The following is a 19,475-nucleotide window of genomic DNA, read 5'->3' as shown; positions in this document are numbered from 1 at the left end:
TCGATTGCAGTGGCGGTGGTGGCAGAGGCGGTCGTAGTTGTGGTGTTGGTGGTGGTCGTGACAGCAGTGGTGGTGGAAGTGCTGGTGGCGGTGGTGATAGTGGCGGCAAATTATCGCATGCGGCTTTGCTTTACCAGGCGCACTTTGCGAGCACCGCGACTCTGGGACAGACGGGAGCCTGGAAGGGTCGGCGGTGGCGGTGGCGGCAGTTGCGGCGGCGGCGGCGGCAGTGGTGTTCGCGGGCGCAGGGCCCTCGTTCTCACCGAGCCCAGTGGGCACCGGTGAGCCCTCGCGGGACAGGCTGTCGGGGGTCTGCACGCCGCTCGACGGCTGCGATAGCAGCACCCCCTGTGTGGGCGAGGGTGGTGCGCTCCTGAGACATGGTCAGGTGCGACACACAGCAGAGGTTAACGCGGGGGTCAACACAGCCTCTTTATGTTTGTATATGCACACCTAGGCTGCTCGTCCTCGGTATGATGTCAACTGCATCCGGTGATGGCAAAATACTGTAGAGCAGCGGTACGCGAACCTGCAGCCTGGGACTTCATTTCCTACAGCCCGTGGGCAACCGAGAGCTACCACTTGCAAATGGCCCACAAAGGAAATGTATCCATCGCTGCAAGTATCTTAGCCGCACTAACCAGGACGCTTACAGAGAAATGTATTCAAGGAAGTCACTTCCGTCAATGCAAGAAGCCCTTTCAGCGACGAGTGAATGAGGTGCGTGTTAATGTGTGGACCAACAAAAGTATCTTAAAGTTAATTTAATACAGACGCATTATCAAGGCTATTGTCATGACGTGCGATGCACGATGGGAGCTCGTGACTAACACGGTTGTGGAACCACCAGTCAGGAATTCGAGAGGTGAATCGGCCGTTTTTTTTATTTCAGTCGACTGAGTATGTGTTGTCAATATCAGTCAGTTGCTTGTTTGGCGTCGAGTCTTCCATCAAGGAAGGAAGTGTAATGACCTGGTAATTTTGGGGTGCTGATTCCAAATCTGGCATCAGTTTATGTCCATCACATCAGGTTTTTGAGATATCAAATATTACATTTTCAATAAAAAGTGCAGAAGAAAAATATTAAATAAATGTGCATATCTACATAAAATGATATTATAAACACACTATCCTAAAAATACAGCACCATATTTTAACACTAAAGCAGTCACTGACTCAACAACTTGCAATCATAAGTAACAGAGTTAATTTCCGGTAAAATCAATGAAAATGGGGTATGCCAATAGCATAAAAATGAGATGTGATAAGAGCAAATCTGAGATCAGATTTGGAATCAGCACCCTGAAATTAGTCTAAAACGGCTGCAAAAGTCCCAGCCAGAATTTTTTTTTTTTTGTTGACCAGTGTAATCAATGGAAACAGCAACTTAATGGATTGTAAAGCGCAACAGTGAAAACAGCTGGGCATTGTCTTGCAGAGCCAACTGTAGGCCGTGTGTATTGAGCTGTATGAAAATGAGTGAGAAGTTTCACGGATCGGAGAAAAGTCTGTTATGTCCACTATCTTTTTGTTGTAATGTGCCACCCTATATCCCTCCAGTGCCCCCTGGTGTTGTCATTCAGGTGCAACAGGTCAATGTCGGGTTTCCCAAACCCTAAACACGTTTCTAATTGGAGGGAAATATCGGAGAACCCAGAGAAAGCTCCATGCGACCGTGGGGAGAGGACACGCAAACTCCAAATATACCGGTGTCCAGTAGGATCAAACCAGGCGAGGTAGTTAACATCTCGGCAGCGCAGCACCCCAAACTCAAGTTGCAGTGACCCACGCCGGACCCACCTTATCTTCTGTGTTCAAATACAAATTAAGTTATGATGACATAGAGTGCTGTGTGCGCCTGATGATCATAGATATTTCCCAACTGACGTAGTGTGGACCGATTCATATGAACATGTAGATCTTGTGTCCCACGTTATGGAGAGCGGGAGTGTAGTGGTTAACGCACTGCACTATGAACCTGGCAACATGAGTTCGATTCCTACTTACGGCCAACATCGGTGACGAATATCTGAATTGAACTGGTCCTGAGCCTCTTCGAGGTTGAATCGGAATAAAATGAGTACCTCATGGAGGTGTCTAAACATCAGCACTGGAGAGACAAAGGCGGCCAGGCACGTTGCTGGCCAGCCATTCCCTCATGTGCCATGTTGGCCTTCATAGGTGCTCGCTAACAGCACCTGCCCCAACAGTCAGTTACGATTATATCAGTGGATCTTTGTCTGTGTGCCCTACGTTAGGTCAAAAGTGTAGATTCAAATTATGATCCGCTTTAAAATCATCAATCTTAATTTGAATCAGCGCTCTCTACAGCACATGGAGACATGTCCAGCAATCAGCAGAGGTGTGTGCAGCATTTAAACGACTTAATTTTCATTGAACGGAGAGGGGCTGGTAAATGTCGAACGAGTGTCTGGTTGTTTTTTCGTCTGCTCTTGACCTGCCACCACAGTCATATGTTTATCCAGTAAATATATGGCTGTGTTGGTTGTGAAATCTGGAGTTTTAAAATCCCTACGTTAATGATTCCTGTAGACAGGGACCCATTGAAGGAAACAACATGTTTACATCTTCAAGCTTTACACAATTATTGCACCATACAGCTATATTAACTGCAGCGACCGCAAAAAAAACTTAAAAGATTATGGACGCCCATGACAAAATCCTGATGAGCTCCCCCGTAGCCTGCGAAACCTGGAGTTCACTCAACTCCATTCACAAGGTCACAGTCTCACGACTCGGCCTAAATAAACAATGCACAGGTGGAAGCCAGAGAAATTACCGGTGTTTCAATTAACTTTTTTTGTCCAAATAAGTGCCGTTTATCCGATGGAAAATTGTTTGCAAAGTCAATACGTTGTAAGCGGAAGACGGATGTTGCAAAATCAATGCTGCCACGTCTATGCTCTGGACTTTCACCAACCATTACTGGCTGTAGTAATCGTTGATGCTTAATCATTTCATTGTTTGACTCTTCGCCAGGTGTGCTGGCATACACCAGCAATCAAGCATTTACTTAGAAATCAGAGCTGCCATTCAGACATTACTATCATCACAGTCCTGAGGTCATGTAAACACCTCGTCCCCTTATTTCACCAATTTTAATGAGCTCTGGGCATGTTCACGTATTCCCAATACGTAAACTTTCTTCCGTTGTCCCTTTTTGACCAAGGTCATCCTTGCAGAAGACACCTGCAGTCTCAATGGGTTCTTGCCTGGTTAAATATAGACCACTTACGACACCGCCCATGAGTGGGATAAAATTAAGCTGCACGTGTTTTAAAATAAACAGCGGAGAGAATGACTGCCGCATTATTAATCTCCGGTGATCCAAATAACTTTGCACCGTGATGAATGTTGCACCTCTCGTCGCTGCAATGGGTCACGTGAACCCATGGCATGCAACATTATACGTATAAAACAACATTGATTCTTACGCACGAGATTCTTTGTACGTGTCGTGAGTTTAGGAATCAATATCAATTGATAAATCGATGCATCATTACACCCCTACTACACAGCTATTGATCTATGGATAAACTGGTGACCCAGCTAACTCCAGAAAATGAAACTATATCCTGGACTCAAACTCTCATCAGGTTAATCTAAATAAATTTAACCGAGCTGAAAATGGCTCTGCCACTGTAATTTAGAATTTCCACCACCTGTTTAGGACCACAAAGATGTGAGCCCTGGTAAATGCTCATCTGAGGATGTACACACTTCCGCCTTATATAACAAACTGATGAGTAATCTTAAGAGGACATTAAGTCATAAACACTGAAATTCCCCACGATAATTTACAACTTCCGTGTAAATTAGTAGGTGTCTGAAAAGAAATGTTGAAGAGTGAATTAAAACACTTACTCGGTCCTGTGTGGATACATCAGTGGTGCAAAGCAGAAGGGACATACGTTTGAATTAAACACAGCTGTAACATCACAGCAGAAACTGTACACAATCGTGATACCAAACTGTATGGTGGCTAGCCAAGTGGGTGCTGTGGTTAGGTAGTGTCAATTTTTGGAAGAGTTTCAATTTAAAATCATTATCGAGGGTCCACTCAGCCCATTACCCCTGCCAGGGTCAACAAAATGGGAACTGCTTAGTGGGAAGTTAACAGTGGCAGTGGCTATGGAGAGAAAGCGCTCTGACAAAGGAATGTGGAATTTCCACCACTGGCTCAGAGAGCCGCTAATGAAAACGAATACCACTCAAAGCTGATTTGAGTACGGGAAATCGGTGAAATTGTATTTAATGATACTGCAAAGCACATGTATAAAAAAAAAACAAGACTCAGCGGAGTCAAGATCAAGTATTTGCCCACTCAAATGAGCATCGGGTGGGCACTCAATTCTCTCGGTGGTCCTGTGCCAGTGCTGGAAACTCCACATTTCCATGGTGGGCGCCAGTCTCTCCGAGGAACAATCAATGTTGACGTCCCACAAAGCGGTACTATTAATAGTTCCAGCACCAACCAGTGGCATTGATAGAGAACTAATGTAGCATAGCAAAATGGAGCAGTCACGTATTGCACTCTGAACCTGAATACCCTGAGTTCAATTCTCAGTGACGGGCAACATCAGTTTTAAGTGATTTCTGAACTTGTTTTGAGGTCAATCTGCACTGACCAGCATAGGGAAGCGTCAAACGATCCCCTTGACGTACACAGCAAGGGGAGGCCTTCACCCCACAGTTGGGATAAGGGTATAAATGATTAAATCATTATTAATCATAGATTGATTACGACTGACGATGAAGATGAAAATTATAATATATTCATCATCATCTTCATCATCCTCAGAGATAACCATGGATTAATCAATATCCTTGCCAAAGCTATCAATGTAAGTGGTAGGCTTGCCAATTGTAAACCCTTTCACAGCATAATTTTGAAAACTATTTTATCAAGTGGTATGACTCACTTTGGAAAATAGTATGTGGTAAAAGGGTTGAATAATCCACAAAATGATCACTTAAATTGGTAGGGTTGGCAAGTGCATGATGACGACAATGACAAATGTAGTATAAGAGAGCTGCCTAAAACTTCTGACCTAAGGAGTCACATACCCAAATCTCCATATGGCCGACAGCCACAAGACACCGATGGGGTGGTCACTCGGTCGGTTCGCACTCGTTGGCCATAGAGTTTTTGAATATAAAAATCTGCGGGAGCACCCCGAGTGTACTCGTGTCTGGCTTCACTGCCAGGGGGCGAGTGCCATAAGTTGTTCCAGCTTCCGCAGATTTTTCGTGTTTCAAATAAAGTCGCAATGAAAATATTTTTTTTACCAAATATTAATCGAGCTGCACTTGTAACAACCCAGAAGTGGCATATGGCTCACAGACCGCGGACTGGCAACCCTTATAATATAAAATAATCAGCATTGAGATGATGCGCAAATTCCAAAAAATTGTGCACTTCAGTTGGCGTTCGAAGTGGACTGCGACCCTCAAAGAAATGGCGCCGCCCCCATGGTCGCCCCCCCCGCCCACCGTGATCCGTGGATCAAACAAATCACTGGAGACTCTACAGCGTATGACAGCAATGGCAGCTTAAGCGAATGCTGTCGCGAGAGGTCACACGTCTGGCGCAACGGTCCTTCGCTGAATATGCGTCATGAATGAATGATGAAAGCAAGAGGCTGACCTGGAGGAGAGGGGCCCGAAGGGCGTGCGAAAGCAGGGCACGCCGCGCTGTCGCCGCTTGCGAAAGGCCTGCTCGGCGAGCTTGCCTTCCGATGGGGGGTCGATGCGCCAGAAGGAGCCCTTGCCCGGCTCCTCCTGCGAGCGCGGCACCTTCACAAAGTAGCGGTTCAGCGACAGGTTGTGCCGGATCGAGTTCTGTGGGAACAAAGACAAAAGATCCCCCTTGAGGCCTAAGCAATTTTATCTTTATTTGACCTGGGTAAGGCCCCACTGGGCAATGTAGCTCTTTTTTCAGAAGCGATCTGACCACAAATTTGATAGCTCAACAAAGTGGCTTATCATGTACAAATTTATAGCAGCCAAATATTCTCAACGCTTGCCGATTCTAAATGTGGGGGGGAAAAACGGAGAACCTGGAGGAAAAAATCCACTCGACCACGGGGAGAAGATGCAAACTCCAAATATACAGGTGTCAGGGTCGGGATCGAACCCACAAACGCCTGTATACCAGGCGAGGTAGTTAACATCTCGCCACTGTGGCACCCAACACACTGCAGGGGCAAGGTCTGATAGTGAGCACCCATGAAGGTCAGCACGGCAGACGAGGCGGGGTTGTGGCCGCCACCACCACCGCGCACGGCTGCCTTTGTCTCCCCATTAATGATGTTTGCACACCGCACCAGGTACTCAGGACCGATTGAGATAATTTTCACCGATGTTAGCCATGGCCAGGAATCGAACGCACGTTGAAGGATTTGTGGCACACTGCGTTGACCACGAGGCTACCAGACCCGTGCACACAAACACACGCGTCATTTGCAGCTCTCCGCAACCGGAATAGACAAAGCACAAGAAATGCTTGCACTGCCATTCAGAGTGTTAATTAAGTCAACTTTACCAGTTAAGCTATTGAGTTAAGCTTAAGCCAATGATTGTTATCGTGATCCCGATCCATCCGGTGTCAATAAAATAATCATCACGAGATAGAAAGCCAGCTTTCATTGATCCATGGCGATGCTGCCTCTGCCATAGATAAATATAATTTCCAATACTGGCTAAGACCACGAATTAAGTTGCGTACTGCCCTATCCTCAATTGAAATACTGCGACACATTTAGATATTACCATAGGAGTAGCACTGTACATATATACAATTATCCTCGGCAGCAGGCACTCAATTCACTGCTGGATAAAGGACTCCCAAAGTTGCCGCAATCTCTCAGAGCTCTGCGATGCAACAATCCACGTAGCACCTGCAAACGAGCTCATTTCATCGCTCCATCTCCATGGCATACGGAACCCTTGGGATAGTTCATATACAAGTAAATAGTATAATAATCAAATGAGCATCATCGCAGAGTCTAAAAAGCCCCCAGTTTTATTTACCAGTTTCATGCCGGAAAGGTAGCTCTCAACAATCACCCACCCCCCACCACCTCACGAGAAGTTAATCGCACGCAAAGGCGAGCGCTTTAAGTTTTACCAGGGACGTCACGATTTCACGCTCATTCGCGTCGCCACGGAGCGGTCGTCAATCTTGGCCTGTGCTGCGCGACAGGCCACGCCACTGCTACAGCCGTCCGCCTGCCCACCGGCCCGCACAGTGCAATATCTTACAGGTCACGGTCACGGCACAGCGCCTGCCCTTATTGAGACTGTCACAGAGTGTTTAAAGACTTCAGAAGGACGAGTGGAAGGGAACGCTGCATCGAGTGCCCCCCCCCACCGACCCCCCCCCACCGACCACCCCCCTCCCCCCCCACCGACCACACCCCCCCCCCCGCATCCTTGTCTTCACCCCGGCCTGCGTACACCTTGGGAGGTGACAAATATCCCGGGAGGAATAATATCTCCCAATACGCCGGACGAGATGAGAACTGCATGTAAATGCGTTGATTTGAATGGTGTGCTGTTATGGTCGTATGCAACTGGAAAAAAAAGCTTAACTCTAAATGTACTGGGTAGAATTACAAATTTCCCTGGACAGCAGCCGGGTAAAAAAATGACGATCCTGGGAAAATGAGGGCAGTGGCAACCCGAGTGATGCTCCAATTGCAACGCGTCATCAGCAGCGGTGGTGGCGGTCTGGCGATGCATCGATTAATCGATTTTGTATGCAAGTACGTTGAACGTCTTTCGCACAGTACCGTAGCCAACTGTGCTAAACATAAAAGTGTCTGTGCAACAGCATCTCCAGACAATAAGCGAGGGACTACATTAAGGAAGAATGTGAAACGGGAAGGGCAGCAACACCTTGGAGGGGATAGAGAACAAAAATTATGGCACAGCCCGGGCGGGGCCCCCCTAGGGGCACCTGGGCCCATCACCAACGATGATTAAATATTGATCAATTAATAGTGATTCTGAAGCTCAAATGGTGGAATGTTTAACTTGCAACAAAAAGAGGTGCTCGTTTTATTCACCCTGGAGGGACGATGGGTTAACGCAGATTCTTCCTCCTCGACATACGATTATGAGTGGATCTCACAATCCGACAGCCGTGACATTATTGGCTTGAACCCCTGGTTGAACCCCGGTTGAAGCCAATGGTCAATTAATATAATTTAACAAAACAGCTAACAATAGGCAGACTTAACAACCTTACCCATGTCACTTCTAAATGCAGTAAAACCTTGGATTGCGAGCATAATTCGTTCCGGAAACGTGTTTGTAATCCAAAGCACTCGTATATCAAAGCACTCTTATATCATTTGTGATCACGTGATGCTCGGCAGACAAAGCGTATACGCGTACTACTCGTATTGCAAGACCTCGTTCGTTTATAAAATTAATATTTATTTTAAATGTTTGCTCGTCTTGCAAAACACTCGCAGACCAAGTTACTCGCAATGCAAGGTTATACTGTACTACTTAAAAAGTAGACAATAATGCACCTGACATGATTTGCTACAGTTCACTATATGTGTTGCATACAGTGGACTGCAGCGAAATAAAGCAACATTGTTGAATCGTACGATTGTGACGAGAGAGAGCACTGGGCTCGTGCTGCCAGTGCTTAACGACGCGCAACTAATTGCTCTGCTGATCCCAGTGGGGGGGGAGATGTTGCTACACAACTCCATTCCTTTCAGCACCAATTTTTACTTCTGACATACAACATCATCAAGCGCCAAAATAACAATGAATCATTTATCACGCATGCTATTCTTCTCGATGATGGAATTTTTTTACACCTTACATGAACTCGTAAATGAACAAAAAATATTCCCCAGTATAGCCTTAACAGACTGTTGGGGCAAGTGCTGTTAGCGAGCACCTACGAAGGCCGGCACGGCGCACGAAGGGGTGGGTGGCCAACACCATGCCCAGCCGCCTTTGTCTCTCCAGTGGCGATGTTTACACACTGCACCAGGTACTCATTTGAGGCTGAGTCGACCTAGGGGGAGGGCCAGGACCGGTTTAGATAATCGCTATCACTGGTGTTGGCCGGGAGCGGGAATCGAACTCGGGTCGTCTGGTTCGTAGCGCAGCGCACTAACCGCGACACCACCACCATTCCCTATAATAAATTAAAGCTTACGTAGTGACATTAACTTTATATCTTGACTTAAAGCTTTCGTGACTGCAGGAATCCATATTCTTTGGGTCTTTGGGTAAAGCCACACAGATAGAAAAATAATATATATTTTTTATTCTATCTACGTAGCTTTACCGAAAGACCCAAAGAATATTAACTTTATAGTAAGCTACTAATAGAAAATGTAATTAACATTCTGATACTATAACATTATCTGTACAAAACTAATGTGTAATGCAAGGCCTTTCCACAGATGCAGACACATAGTTTTGTCTTCCAAAAACATTTTAACTTGTTCTTTGCACGACTTAATAAAACTCGCTAAAATCGTGTGCCTTAATATTTAAAGAATGTCAACAAAATTCCTCGAAATTCTGATCAAATTATTTACCAACATTGAGCCAAGTCCTGATCCTGGGCATCAAACGAGCCAAGAACAAACCCAGGATATTAAAAGGGCCCCCCCCATGTTTGTGTAGCTGTCAAACAGGACAGCAGCCACGCGTCGGGACGACCGACACGAGACATCAGAGCGAACATCATTGCGTTTAATAATTCAAACACGATGGCTCCTCCAGCTGCTCTCGTAGCCTAGAGAGCCGTGTGTGAAGACCCCCAAGGTCACATCGGTTGGTTTAGCGGAAGGCATTTGAAAGCAGGAGAGGATGGAGCTTTTGCAATAAAAAACCGTGTACATTGCACTCCTGTAGTTTGTATCAAAAACGTATACACGACTATGACCAACTCACAGAAAGTATAAATTGTAATGATGTTCTAGCAGATCCATGAAGAATAAATGTGGCCTAAATACAGCTGAGTTTATGCTTTTAACCATCGCTCACCACACACACGTATAAGCAACAATCCATCATATAGCCAGATTACTGTGGAAAGTGCCGTTATAAAGCCCCTATTAAGAACTACCCAGTGCATGGGGTGTAACGTGCCCAGTGATATGCCAGGTTAGCATTGTTTCCGAACAGGAATTGAACTGAAGATACTAATCTATTTTTATTTTACCAGGTAAGGCCGCCTGAGCTGGCCACAAATGATAGCTCAACGAAGTGGCTTATCACGTGGAAATTTATAGCAGCCAAATATTCTAAATGCATGTTGATTCTAAATTTGGAGGAAAAAACCAGAGAACCTGGAGAAAAATGCACTCAACCACAGGGAGAACATTCGAACTCCAAATATACAGGTGTCAGGGTCAGGATAAATCCCACAACCACCAGTATATCAGGCGAGGTAGTTAACATCTCGCCACCGTGGTTCGCCGACTGGGTTCGTAGCACAGGGCGTGAACCTCTCAGCAACCGTGCCCTGCACCTGTGCATATCACTCACAAAAACAAAGATCCCCCATGGACGTCCTACTACCGATCACCTATTCAGGCTAGAACAGTGCATAAGGGGGTGGTGGAGTCAGCACTATGCCCGACCACCTTTGTCTCCCGAGTGCTAACATTTGCACAGCACGTCAAGTACTAATATTTAGGCCGAGTCGATCGAGGGGAAGCCAATAAATATACACTGGTTCAGATATCACTCTCCAATGATGTGAGCCATGGCCCTAAATTGTAACTCTTGTTGCCTTGTTCGTAGCAGTGTGCTTAGCCGCTGCACCACTGCTCCCCACACACACACATAGAAAGAGCCAATATATAGCCTACACTGGCTGTTGCGGTAAGTGCCATTAGCAGGATTTTAATGGGGTGTGTGGCCAGTACCACACTCTGCCACATGTATCTCTGCAGTGCCGATGTATACACAGCATCAGCTAGCTCATTTAAGGCCGAGTCGACCGTAATACACACACGTGGATGCGCACATGACAATACTTGTTCTAATCCGATTCCCGTGTCGGTATGAGACAGTACCTGCCACCCTTTGTCCGCGGTCCGGTAGTAGGGGTAGTGCTTGGTGATGTGAGCGTAGATGCCACTGAGTGTCAGCTGCTTGTCAAGGGCAGATGTGATGGCCTGCACGATTAGCTGGGCATACGAGTAGGGTGGCTTCGACTCATCCTGCCAACACACACACATACACCCACAGCCAACACTTCAAACCAGCTGTCAACTTACACCTACAATTGAGATCCTTGAAATGCACATTGTTGTGCACCTGAGCAAACGTTACACAGCAGCAGCAAGAACGTCCATTGCCCTAAATCTTAACTTAATATCCATGTGCTAGATATACGCCTGAGCTAACGAACGGAAGAAACGACAGTAAACCCAACTGTATTCATAATATTTGTGCACTGTTAATATATGTGTTTACTACCAGTAACTATGGTAACTTGCAATAGCAATGACAGTTTCCAATGAAAACAGAAATTATTGGACGATTGGTCTGTCGAGCACACAATCTCAGGTTGTCAATGTGACCTCTCATCTACAATCATTGTCCATTAGGGGGGAGGGGGTAACACTAATCATTGTTCAACTGCATGTTTTTTTTTCTATTTACGACAGAACACAGCACGTAAAATATGCGCCAACAACAATAGCGCCGGCACGTCCACGGCTTTTACGCCTCCACACAGCGGCAGCCTTCCTTGCCTTGGGACCGTCGCCTTCCGACGTCGTGTCCTTGTCCTTCTCCTGATCGCATGCCGCCTGCGCCGCGTACTCAGCCACGAGCTGCAGGTCCGGTGCGGCGCCGCGTCCCAGCCGGTACCCCGAGGAACCGGCAGCCCCGCGGGACTTGATGGGCACGAGCTGGCGGCGCTGGGGGAGAGAAAAACCAGGCTTTAGTATGCTCGTGGTGAAGCCCCGTTTCAGAATCAGAATATTTATTCATACTGGAAGAATCCGATGAGCTAAAGCTCTTATCTCCACAGATGTTCAGTTATAGAGTGGCGGCCGTCTATGGCCGCCGAAAAAAACCACACGAGCAGGCCGCACGTGAGCTTCGTGAGATGCAGACAGAGAAACATCCTAAAAAAGGTCTGCGATTGGATGGATGTATTTGTAGTATATTTAGAATTTAGAATCAAGCGAATTCATGTACTTATTGGATGAGGGGCCTCCCTGACAATGTGCGAATCGTAGTGGATATAACTTTGACCACGATCCGTCACGCTGGTCCATGTGGGTTGGCCATGTCATAGTTTAACAATTCATTTTTATGGGTAAGAAAACAATGCGGCTACAAATGTGCTTTTACTTTTTTTCACGAAAGAATAGAGTTTAAGAAGTAGAATACGTATGTGTCAATCCCTTATCAGTGCCTACCTTATTACTGACCAATTCAGACCTTATTGGTCACCCCGTGCCCTTATAAATCTCAGCGTTCATCCTACAAAGTCCCATCACAAAGGAGAAACACAAACAAATAGACATTTTACTTTGCCCATATTGAAACGGCTGTATGCCGTTTGGACCTGAAAACTCAATTTCCCTGTACAAAAATACGGATAAACCATATGGGTTGACAGGCTATGAGAATGTTTCGTGGGTTTTACTGTTTTGCCGACAAGTTTGTGGTAAGTAAATGTTACTCGCAATGTGTTTGATACGATTTCACCAGCCACTAGAGGTCGCTACAATCACTCATATGTTAAAAAAAATAGGTTTCCTGAAGAACATCAACCAATTCAATCATGAGAGCAGGCACAACATCTTTATACATTCCCTACAAATGACCCACCCTATAGCCATGAGTCATATAAAACCTCGGCACTATGGTGCCCTCCATCACACTTAACCTCAACAATACCAAGAACATACTGCTGCTGGTTCTGGGAATGACAGTGAAATGTGAGCAACAGCAAAGGTTGCATATACATTTACAGATCACCTACCCATTGCAGTCCATTTTTATTATTCCCCTGTTAGGTGAGACTTTTGGGAAACACACACCATATGGGACCAGCCGCATTTTAGAAAGCAGTAACGATTACAGGCAGGCTGGCAACATAAACAAGCAACATTTAAGCCTGTGGGAGAGTAATTTGGCATGAAGACAAAACAAGGGTTATCGTCTGCATATACCACGTAAGGCTTAGAAAGCTGTGTAACCATGGGATGTTCAAACAACAACGAGATGATCTGTTGCGCATATTCATGCGTCATCTGAAATAAATACGAAAGCCGTGCAACACTACTACGGTCTTGTTGTTTACAGAACCCATAGTGGTGGTGAAATGTCTGCGAATTCCTAACAAAGAGGCATCGGGGCCACAGGGCCCGATAATATTACCCGATTATTCATGAACGTCTTCAACAGAGAGACGAGTTTTAATTATAAAAAAACAGGTAAGGGCCCACTAACATGGAGAATGCAGGTCAAAATAAGGCAGATTTCCCAAGGTCAACACAAATTTACCGTACAGCAAAACAATTTCAGTCTGAAGCAAAGCAAGTCCAAAAGTTAAACAAGCATCACACAGGGTCACTAAACAGAACAAATAACAAACCAGATTTAAAATGTAAACGAAACAGACAAAACTGGCGAAAAAGTAGGTTTCTGAAAATAAACGGACCTCACGACACACCGTAATGATGATAATGATACATTTACTAATTTCCTTTATTTTGAAATGTTTTTGACTTTGATAATAACCACGAGACATGGCGTTTAAAGTCTGAATGAGCAGTGTTTACCATCTCCCTTGACCCCAAAGGCCAATGGTTTTGTAATGTACCCATATTTGTGTCAAATGTCGCGCTCAGAAATATCAACTGCCTGTGCAAACTCCATAACTTGCGGACGTTTGAAACATGTTTTCAACTTGAAAACACAGCCAAGTGCAGAGATGTTGGGGGGTACTATTAGGAGCATCCTATTGTCCGCATTCATCCACGCAAATTACACATTTTATCTGTAAACTAAGAAACAACATCATGATGATGATGTTCATCATGATGCCGATAACCATCATTAGCAGCAGTAACATCATGAAGACGGAGAAGCTCAGTTCAAGTCCACATAACACTGATGCTTGCAATGGCTACAAATCAAACTCAACCAATCCTCAACCCCGACCCCCTCACAATAAGCCCCTTGGTGACATTACTTGAGTTGTACAGATAAACAGGGCCTCCACGGCAAGCTAACGGAGATTGTGTTGGGTGCCATTTCATTAGCAGTTAATGCAATTTGGAAATAATTGGATCAGAAAATCTGGAGACCTGCTCTATACACAGTAACACACTCAAGTCTCACTGGTGTAAGCTGCCAATTTATATGTCTAAGTGTTGTTCCCTTAAAAAGTGCAGGTTTTCTCCAGGCATGTAGGTCATTATCCCACAAGTGTGCAAAGTACTTATGACAGAACTGGCCAAACAGCTCAAAACAGGATCCCCTCCTGAAATGAGTCTTGTTTACAATTATTATTCCGAAGATTTTTTATTCTGGAAAGTCTCACATAGTCAAGACTTTTTCAGGAAAGTTCTGCCAAGTTTTTTGCAGTGGGGGGGGGGGGGGGAGGTGATTTTGAAGTGTGTAATCCCACCGAGTGATTTGCAGGCAGTTTGTTTAGCATTGGGATGTTTTGGCCAGTACCAGTTACATAGTATGTTTTTTTTTTATCTATGGAAGTAAACCAAAGAACCAGGAGAAATCCCATTCACAACAGGGGGAGAACATACAAACTCCACAGAAAGGTGCCTACGCCTAGAATCAAACCCAGATATTTTTTTACTGAGGCACAACTATAACTGTGCCGCCCTGTCACCCAGTATAGTCCTGGTAAATTAAATAGTTTATTTCGTTTTAGTTCAGTTGGATTTATGGTACCTGCAGATAATAAATAATCTGACCAGGTAGCACCATCATTATAACATTTAACAATTGGAAGGTCACGAATTCAAATCAATTTTGTGGGCCGACTCATCCCATTGTCGTCATCATCTTAATTCATAAAATGAGTAACGCATTGTGAGAAATTGACAGTGGTTGTCCTGTAGGGTGCTTGGCATCCACCGTGGAAATGTGGAATCACTACCACTCGATTCGGGCCAATGTCTCAGCAAGGACAACCCACAGCCGTCACAGGGACCGTTTGACAATACTTCACCAAACTGGTCAGTGTGGGTCGGTGCAAGATTATTTCTTAGACGAGTTCAGATATCCCTTGCCACTGATGTTAGCCATAGCCGGGAATTGAACATCGGTCACCAGATTCATGGTGATGTGCGTGTACCACTGCACCACTGTAACATCCCAGCAAAATGTATAAACCTCGGGTTATTATTGAATGTGGATAGTGACCAAAACTGATTAAATGCTGAAAAAATAAACAAATATGGCCCAGTCTCTACACAAGAAATATTCAATAATGTTTTGGTTTATCTGCAATGATTCTTTGTCATGTTATTTTTCAGTTTAATATTGTGCAGCAGTATTTATTTAAACAAGTAAACTCTGGACTGTGTTTGACCTTTTGGGTCTCATCAGCAATCAGACTTGTTAAACAAATACTGCTGGGTTGTGAATTAGTCCAGACTTTGCGACTGGCTGATATTTGGTATGGAAACCCGTAGGTTGATTAGACTAATAAAATGTGTTATTTTTACGTGGAGAGACAATGGGGGCATGTTAATCTATTTTCTATTACACATAATGCACCACAACAATATATGTATTATTTTTATTAAATAAAGAGGCGAACAAGAACAGGATGGAGCAATTTTCTGTAAAGCTCAACTTATACCTAGAGGGCACCGACACTCACAGTCCACAAGTCTTGGTTTTAAAAGTGAGTGCTCATGAGACCATGGCCAAGGTTGAGGCCAGGAACCACAAGGCCAAGCTGAGGCCACGAGCAGGATTCTTTAAAGTCGAGGCCAGTGTCAAGGTAAGGCAAGGTCAGATCCTCTAGGCTGAGGCTAATATCGAGGCCAGTTTCAAGGGCAGTCAAGGCCCAAACCTCTAGGATGAGACCATTGTCAAGGCCATTTAAGGCCAGATCCTCTAGATCAAAGCCAATGTCGAGACCAGTATCAACGGCAGCCAAGGCCCAAAATCTCAGCGCTGAGGCCACTGTCAAGGGTGGTGCCTCTAAGCAAAGTCCTCAGACTGAAGCTACACCCCTGAGGCCAAAGTCAAGCAGGAAAACTTCGAAAAAGAAATGGGGAGGGAACCACAGTGTTGGGGGGGAGGGCACAGAGAAGAGTGGCCAAGCCCACTGAGCCAAACGTTGGATCAAAACGCGAACTGTTGCCGGGCCGATCGAGGAATGGCACGGCATGAATACGATCTGATTTTTGTCATGCCAATGGGAACGTAGCAACAATCGCCGGGTGTGCACGAGAAGAAGGGGCACAGCAGCATCCAGCTCACCTGATGGTGCCCGTGGGAGATGGCAAGGGGCTCACAAAGTCCATGGCCGGATCCGGAATGTTGATCGCCAGCGGTGAGACGTTGGTTTGCAGCGGCTTCATGGGAGATGGTGGCCTCGGCGTCAACTCTGCCACCTCCTTCCTCTCGTCGTAGAGGCTCCGGAATGTCAGCCGGATATTGGTGCTGGGAAACCGGAATGTACACCTGCGGTGCCAGGTACGCACAAGCGAGGATAATCATCGGCGCGAATTCACGTGATCGTCAGGCAGCATCAAAAAGTTTTGACGCGGAAACCTGCAGCATATTAAAATGTCGTTTCGCTGAGGTCAGACGCTGGCAGCTTTCTTGTTGTTGTGCATTGCCAGAAAAACAGGGAGTCATGTAACAGTGATGAGGGGTGCTGTTTTGGCTGAGAAGTGTAAAAACAAGCGTTGAACCAAGCATCGGTTTTCACTTCACAGATGGTTTTGCGATGTATTACCCCGTAAAATATTATTCCAATAACAACGATTCAGTCACAGATGAAAAGAGTGTGGTTACAATTATGGTATTTGTACATTATAAATAGTGGCAAGGTTATGAAGTAAGGTGAAGAGTACCTCACAGATGGTATTGTTTAGTGCTTAAATGCTACAGCATCTCAAAAGCACATTTACAAAATGCCCATTAGGATAATACAAAATTACCAGGACAAATATTGAAAACGCTAAACAGCTATAAAGGGTGGGAGAGGGGTGGTGGTGGAGAGATGAACAAGAACAAGTAAACCCGTAAAAAAAAAAGTTTTTCACTCTAAATCCTTTATATGCGTGGCGGCTAGAGTTCTCTCGTCCTCTGGCTTGAGATGGCTGCAATCTATGGGTCAGATGATTGTCTGCCAGTATTAAGCAATTGGTAATTAAATATTTAATTTGTTTTCCCTAAACAGTGTAAAATTTTGGAAAAAAAATTTCACGAAAATTAATTGTCACACACAACTAGTCTGTGTGGAAAATGTCAGCTCGATTGGATCACGGGAAGTGGGTTAAAAAACGAGCGAAAGATTTGCACGGTCCTAAGCAAGCAAGCGAACTTAATATAAAGGATTTAAAAATATATTCGCCTGTGGAGGACGCGGGGATCGATCCCGCGACCTTTGGCATGGGAAGCGAGGGCGCTACCAACTGCGCTACTCCACCACGGCCTGTGGAGGGGTTACGCTCTGGGCTCTTACACTCTGACGTTCAGCCAAAGCCATGAATGCGTTCTATTTGAATATATGTAAAATAAAAACATTTTGCCTAAAAAGTGTACAATTTTGGGAATTTTTTTTCACGAACAATAATTGTCTGTCACAACGAGTCTGTATGGAAAATGTCAGCTCGATTGGATCACGGGAAGTGGGTTAAAAAACGACCGAAAGATTTGCACGGTCCTAAGCAAGCAAGCAAGCACGCAAGCAAGCAAGCAAGCACGCGAACTTAATATAAAGGATTTAAAAAAGCCCTAGTTTCCAAAAAATATGACCAAGTAAAATTTCCTACAGAAGTGGATCATATTTGGAACCGTTTAACTGCTGATCGAAAAATACAATTTTTCACTCCCTGAAACAAACTAGGTCTCTTCCAGGAATTTCACACACACACTCACTCAGCTTACAAGCCAACAACTCGTATACATGCGAGAATCTCCCTTCTCAAAACCTCATCTCGAGGTCTTCGGCCAGCGAAAAACCTCCCCGCATTCCTACTGTTAAGAGAAATTAACACAGACCCATGTAGACGGCCAAGAATGTTTCTCTTTCTCGTTCTTATAAAATGCAGATTGGCTGTGGGCATGGTGCCAAAATGTATGGGTTATCACCCAAAGGCATTTAAGGAGCAGATTCTTGTTTGCAGCTGCTGCTGCATCATAAACCGGAAACCAGAGTAGACAATGGATCACGTGTGCGTCACACATTTCTGCGTTTCTGCAGTGCCTCTTCTACCTCCCTCTACACAAAGTGTTCTAAAACTAAACCACGTACCATATTCTATTTGATTATACGATGCACTTCAAACTTTTGCTTTAAAATACGGGGAGGGGTGAATCGTATAGCTGGAGAATACGGCCACGCTTAATGTGGCTGGGTTGTGGTGCTGTGGTTAAACACTCGACTCAATCTGAAGGTGGCAGGTTCAAAGTCTGGTCAGGGAACGATTTATCCCCAGCCTCTTTGAGGTTGATGAAAAATAATGTGTACCAAGTCAACAGTTGTTGTTGTCATATGGATTGACTGGCTCCACCACTGGAATGTGGAGTTACCATCACAAGTTCAGGGCCACCAATGGGTATTACCCAGACTCCTTTTTTTGCCGCAGGGTAACACAAAATGCGTTTTTACAGGTAGGAACAACAGGTTCCACACTGCCCACCAGGGATTATTTGTCTGTCTGTCGTCAACGAATGCGCTGTCCAACCAAGTTCCTACCTGCCCACTCCGAAGGAACGTGTTATGAAATCGTCCACAAAAATGTGAATTTAATAACTAAAATGTTTTATTCTGCTTGTGAGCTACAGTACAAAGTTGTTGGTCATGGGTGTTGTTTTAACCATACTTCATCACGCTGGTCAATGGGGATTGGATGAAGGTGGGGAGGGAGCCAACTACCAGTTCAGATGGCCACTCGCCCCCCCATTGATGTCAGCCGTGGCGAGGAATTGTACTCAGAAAATTAGGTAATCAGTCAGTGCAGTGGCGCTAACCACATGCGCCTTAAGTACTTACTTAAGTAACAAGAACATAAAAAAATCAGCTCACATTGTTCACACCTCACATTCTTAAGTAGCCAAAGAGAGTAACAATGCCGCTTCAGCGAGGTCCATACACTGACGTGTGTAAACAAAACACTCCCAAGGGCTGTGTCAGCGACTCACTGCCGACTGACTTGTGAAATTTGACCAATTACAGTGGAACCCCCCTCTTAACGACGACCCCTGTTAACGACTAATCGCTTAACGAC

The 19,475-nt window shown here is 45.1% G+C and overlaps 1 protein-coding gene across 1 annotated transcript in view; it reads right to left on the bottom strand.

Moving 5' to 3' along the window:
- The window catches only part of LOC133347567 (forkhead box protein K2-like), a 56,525-nt gene that overhangs the window by 18,872 nt on the left and 18,178 nt on the right, over positions 1 to 19,475 (bottom strand). The window contains 6 exon segments of the mRNA XM_061559938.1: positions 135 to 373; positions 5,669 to 5,862; positions 11,085 to 11,231; positions 11,769 to 11,900; positions 11,903 to 11,936; positions 16,495 to 16,698. Of these exon segments, the coding sequence (XP_061415922.1) occupies positions 135 to 373; positions 5,669 to 5,862; positions 11,085 to 11,231; positions 11,769 to 11,900; positions 11,903 to 11,936; positions 16,495 to 16,698 (950 nt within the window).

This window comes from Lethenteron reissneri, chromosome 26 (genome assembly GCF_015708825.2).
Source record: "Lethenteron reissneri isolate LAM-NWPU_2019-01 chromosome 26, ASM1570882v1, whole genome shotgun sequence".
Lineage (NCBI taxonomy): Eukaryota > Metazoa > Chordata > Hyperoartia > Petromyzontiformes > Petromyzontidae > Lethenteron > Lethenteron reissneri.
The sequence above is the reverse complement of the archived record's forward strand: the minus strand, read 5'-3'. Positions and strand labels throughout refer to the sequence as shown.